We start from the raw sequence: 6000 nt of genomic DNA on the forward strand, positions 1-6000 counted from the left end.
CTCCTGCTAGTAAACTATCGCTATTAGCCTTTAGCCGTAAAAACCGCTGCAGTAATTAATTATATGCATAAATGTGGATCATTCACACGTCTATTCACAGCTCATTTACATATCAATACTGGTCCAATAACAAATATACGATCAATACAGTCACTTTACAATAGACCAATAGAAAACAGCCTGTTTATGTGCGGGAGCTACAGCAGCTAATCGCTAACAAAACCTAAACTAGCTTCAAAGTCGATGTATTTCCAACACTCACCGCTCACACAGGCTCCTCCCACATCACACAGGCTCCTCCCACATCACAAATCTGCACTAATAAATGTCCTTTTAATCCAGACTCAAACCGATTGTCCGAAAAAAGAAAATAATCTCAGTGTTTGGATCTGTGGCTGCAGGTGTAAACAAACACACGTGAGTGAAGTGACTCTGTGGTGTGTTCAGGGACAGTACGACACACACAAATGACTCCGTAGATAAATACTGATGTGGAGTCACATATGAGGACATTTATCTGTCTGTAAATTGGATTAAATGAACAGAATGTAGAGAGTCTAAGCTTTATAACGAGGTGTAACATGCCCACGTGAAATATTGGCCCATATCAGCGAGCATATTGGCCGATAGCCGATATGTCTCCAGGTACCCATATTGGCCGATAATATCGGCCAACCGATATATCGGTCGGGCTCTACACACACTCACAAACACACACACTATACACACACACACACACTATACACACACACTATACACACACACACTATACACACACTATTCACACACACACTATACACACACTATACACACACACTACACACACACACACACACTATACACACACACTATACACACACTATACACACACACTATACACACACTATACACACACACTATACACACACACTATACACACACTATTCACACACACTATACACACACACACTATACACACACTATACACACACACACACATACACATACACACACACTATAACACACACACACACACACTATACACACACACACACACACACACTATACACACTATACACACACTACACACACATATCACACACACTATACACACACACACACACTATACACACACACACTATACACACACTATCACACACACACACACACACTATACACACACACACACACACACTATACACACACACACACACACACTATACACACACTATACACACACACTATACACACACACACACACTATACACACACACACTCACATCACACACACACACTACTAACACACACTATACACACTATACACACACTATACACACACTATACAACACACACTATACACACACACTTACACACACACACACACACACACACACACTATACACACACACACACACACACATACACACACACACACACACACACACACACACACACACTATACACACACATACACACATAACACACACACTATACACACACACACACACACATATACACACACACACACACACACACACTATACACACACTATACACACACACTATACACACACTACACACACTACACACACACACACACACACACTACACACACACACACACACTATACACACACACTATACACACACACACACACACACACACACACTATACACACACACTATACACACACTATACACACACTATTCACACACACTATACACACACACTACACACACACACTATACACACACTATACACACACATACACACACACACATACACACACACACACACACACACTATACACACACACTATACACACACACTCTACACACACACACTATACACACACTATACACACACATACACACACACACACTATACACACACTATACACACACATACACACACACACACTATACACACTACACACACACACACACACTATACACACACATACACACACACACACTCCAGACTCGATACTCGATCCGATTCTGATCCGATCATGATAAAATCCTCTTTCTTTCAACAGTTTGTGGATGTTCTTCAGTCTTAAATACCTGTTCTGTTTCTCGGTGTCCAGCGCCCTCTGCAGGTCTCTGGTTCTTCGTTCTGATTGGTTCTTCTCGTCCTCCAGAGCCGACCTCCAGGCCTCCCACTGTCGCTCCTTCTCCAGGAGCTCGTCGTTCAGACTCTCCAGCTCCACCACCTGCTCCTCCAGCATGCTGCACGTGGTCTTCAGGGTCTCGATGTTCTGAACCAGGACGTGAGGAACAACACAGAACATCACAGAACATCACAGAACGTCACGAGACAAGCAGAGGAACATCTCAGAACATCTCAACACTCAGTGGTTTCTGGATGTGGAGTAGGGTGGTTCAAAATGTATTTTTTCAGATTCTCTAGATTCTCTCTCTGCGTTTGTTTTCATCTCTGACCAAAATATCTGAGTCCAAATTTTATGCAGACTCAATATTTAGAGTTTTGCTGGAGACTCTTGAAAATGTCCCTGAGACCTAAACGAGAACAGAACCAAAGAACTCAGGCCTGTTTCAATCAAGTGTCATTTTCTTCTACAAACACGAACTGAAACTCGTCTCAAAGTTTGTTGTGAAGTGCAGCTCTTCTGTGTGTTTGTTTTTGTCTTCATGAGCTCCTCTGAAACATCTCCTTTATCTTCCACATTTCTTCCTAAATCATCTTTTGGAGATAAAACCTAAAGCAGGTTCTGCTCCAGAAGATCTGGAGCTTTATTTTTTACCATGTTCTGAAGGCCCAGCCTGTTGTGGAGATGTTTGATCATATTAAAGGTTGTATGGAGGATTTTTGTTTTGTTTCAAATTGTCAATGAAAGTTTAAAATACCGTTACAGAGATGCAGCAGCCTTGTAATTATGATGACCAAAAAAAAAAAGAATGAAAATCTATCAAATGTGGACGTGGTGAGGCCAGATAAACATCAGCCAATAGAAAACAAGGCTACCTCATTTTCTATTGGCTGTTAGGTTGTCAATCAAACTCCCTACGTTTCTAGTGTAACTGACTCGGCGGAGCGCTGGGATTACGTGGTTTATGCGGCGGTTCTTAGAGACTTTTTTAAACCGTAGCTTCATCGCAATTCGCACAAAGTTTGTTGCGACGGCGGATGAGAATCCACGACCAGTTCGCCGCGAAAAGAAAGTCCGTTTTCGAGATCGCTGAAAGAAGAAGAGAAGAGGAATTCTAGAGTAAGGAGGCGGGAGGAGATGTTTCTACTGAGGGAGCTGTGGAGGAGGAACATTTGAAAAAGAACTGTCGCTGTAGTTCTCTTCCCTTAAAAAAATCCTCTATACAACCTTTAAAGCTGCACTATGTAACATTAGTAGAGGAGGGTCCATCACCTGCTCGTCTCCTCCTCCTGGTTTTCGTACCTGTTTCTGGTTGTTGAGGTGCATCTCGCGGTCGGCCACCTCCCTCCTCAGCCGCTCCACCTCTTGGCTCAGTTGGAGTCGATCTTCTGACTCGTCTGAAGCTTCGTCCAGCTGTTTGGACAAGTAGAAGTTCTGACGGTTCAGTTCTGCGTTCTCCTGACTCAGCTGAGTCAGCTGCTCCTCCAGGTCCGTGATGACCTGCAGCACACGGGGTCAGAGGTCAGAGGTCAGGAGGGTCAGAGGTCAGGGATAAAGCAGCATAGAGGGGTTAGGGGTACGGTGTAGGGTGTAGTGTTTAGAATGTAGAGGTTGGAGTGTAGGGTGTAGGATGTAGGGGTTAGGGTGTAGGATGTAGGGGTTAGGGTGTAAGGTTTAGGGTGTAGGAAGTAAGGGTTAGGGTGTAGGAAGTAAGGGTTAGGGTGTAGGATGTAGGGGTTAGGGTGTAGGATGTAGGGGTTAGGGTGTAGGGTGTAGGGGTTAGAGTGTAGGGTGTAGGATGTAGGATGTAGGGGTTAGGGTGTAGGATGTAGGGTGTAGGATGTAGGGGTTAGGGTGTAAGATGTAGGGGTTAGGGTGTAAGATGTAGGGGTTAGGGTGTAGGGGTTAGGGTGTAGGATGTAGGGGTTAGGGTGTAGGATGTAGGGGTTAGGGTGCTGGATGTAGGGGTTAGGTGTAGGATGTAGGGGTTAGGAGGTAGGAGTTAGGATGTAGGGTGTAGGAGGTAGGATGTAGGAGTTAGGATGTAGGAGTTAGGATGTAGGGTGTAGGATGTAGGGTGTAGGAGGTAGGGTGTAGGAGTTAGGATGTAGGGTGTAGGAGGTAGGATGTAGGGTGTAGGATGTAGGGTGTAGGGTGTAGGAGGTAGGATGTAGGAGTTAGGATGTAGGGTGTAGGGGTTAGAGTGTAGGATGTAGGGTGTAGGATGTAGGGGTTAGGGTGTAAGATGTAGGGGTTAGGGTGTAGGGTGTAGGGTGTAGGGGTTAGGGTGTAGGATGTAGGGGTTAGGGTGTAGGATGTAGGGGTTAGGGTGTAGGGTGTAGGGGTTAGGGTGTAGGGTGTAGGGGTTAGGGTGTAGGGTGTAGGGGTTAGGGTGTAGGATGTAGGGGTTAGGGTGTAGGATGTAGGGTTAGGGTGTAGGGTGTAGGGGTTAGGGTGTAGGGTGTAGGGGTAGGGGTAGGTGTAGGGTGTAGGGTTAGGGTGTAGGATGTAGGGGTTAGGGTGTAGGTGTAGGGGTTAGGTGTAGGGTGTAGGATGTAGGGTTAGGGTGTAGGATGTAGGGGGGGTGTAGGGTGTAGGAGTGTAGGGGTTAGGGTGTAGGATGTAGGGTGTAGGGGTAGGGTGTAGGGTTAGGGTGTAGGGTGTAGGATGTAGGGGGTAGGGTGTAGGATGAAGGAGTTAGGATGTAGGGTGTAGGACTCACAGAGCAGCTGTCTCTCAGAGCGTCAAATTTCCTCTGGATTTCGTCTCTGTGATTCTGAAGAAGAAAAACTCAAATCTGAAACAGAAACATGAACTGAATCTCCTCCTCCTCCTCCTCTCTCCTCTCCTCTCCTCCCTCTCTCCTCCTCTCCTCCTCTCCTCTCTCCTCTCTCTCTCCTCTCTCTCCTCCTCTCCCTCCTCTCTCTCCTCCTCCTCCTCTCTCCTCCTCTCTCCTCCTCTCCTCCTCTCTCTCCTCTCCTCCCTCTCCTCCTCCTCCTCCTCTCCTCCTCTCCTCTCCTCTCCTCCCTCTCTCCTCCTCTCCTCTCCCTCCCTCTCTCTCTCCTCCTCTCTCCTCCTCTCCTCTCTCTCCTCTCCTCCTCCTCCTCCTCTGAGCGCGGTGATCTCCTCCTCTCTCCTCCTCTCCTCTCCTCTCTCCTCCTCCTCTCTCTCCTCCTCTCCTCTCCTCCTCACCCTGAGCGCGGTGATCTCCTCCTCCTCTCTCTCTCCTCCTCCTCCTCCTCTCTCCTCTCTCCTCCTCCTCCTCCTCCTCTCCTCTCCTCCTCACCCTGAGCGCTCTCCTCCTCTCCTCCTCTCCTCCTCTCCTCTCTCCTCCTCCTCCTCTCCTCTCCTCTCCTCCTCACCCTGAGCGCGGTGATCTCTCTCTCTCCTCCTCCTCCTCCTCCTCTCTCCTCCTCTCCTCCTCTCCTCTCCTCCTCCTCTCCTCTCTCTCCTCCTCCTGAGCGCGGTGATCCTCCTCCTCCTCTCTCCTCTCTCCTCTCCTCTCCTCTCCTCCTCCTCCTCTCTCCTCTCTCTCTCTCTCTCCTCCTCTCCTCTCTCCTCTCTCTCCTCTCTCCTCTCCTCCTCACCCTGAGCGCGGTGATCTCCTCCTCTCTCCTCTCCTCTCTCCTCCTCCTCTCTCCTCTCCTCTCCTCTCTCCTCCTCTCTCCTCCTCCTCCTCCTCCTCTCTCCTCCTCTCCTCTCCTCTCCTCCTCACCCTGAGCGCGGTGATCTCCTCCTCTCTCCTCTCCTCCCCTCTCCTCTCCTCCTCTCTCCTCTCTCCTCTCCTGAGCGCGGTGATCTCCTCCTCCTCTCCTCCTCTCCTCCTCCTCCTCTCTCTCTCTCTCCTCCTCCTCTCTCCTCCTCTCTCCTCTCCTCCTCACCCTGAGCGCGGTGATCTCCTCCTCTGCC

General features: G+C 48.3%; 1 protein-coding gene across 1 annotated transcript in view; it reads right to left on the reverse strand.

The window, feature by feature from the left end:
- Window positions 1–6000, reverse strand: part of LOC110166199 (citron Rho-interacting kinase-like) — a 26337-nt gene that overhangs the window by 19742 nt on the left and 595 nt on the right. The window contains exons 2-5 of the mRNA XM_055160969.1: window positions 5973–5995; window positions 4814–4867; window positions 3394–3591; window positions 2045–2238 (exon numbers count right to left, since the gene is read on the reverse strand). Of these exons, the coding sequence (XP_055016944.1) occupies window positions 2045–2238; window positions 3394–3591; window positions 4814–4867; window positions 5973–5995 (469 nt within the window). The remainder of the gene's footprint in view (window positions 1–2044; window positions 2239–3393; window positions 3592–4813; window positions 4868–5972; window positions 5996–6000) is intronic.

This window comes from Boleophthalmus pectinirostris, unplaced genomic scaffold (genome assembly GCF_026225935.1).
Source record: "Boleophthalmus pectinirostris isolate CB_2022bp ecotype Guang Dong unplaced genomic scaffold, ASM2622593v1 HiC_scaffold_3, whole genome shotgun sequence".
Classification (NCBI taxonomy): Eukaryota; Metazoa; Chordata; class Actinopteri; order Gobiiformes; family Gobiidae; genus Boleophthalmus; species Boleophthalmus pectinirostris.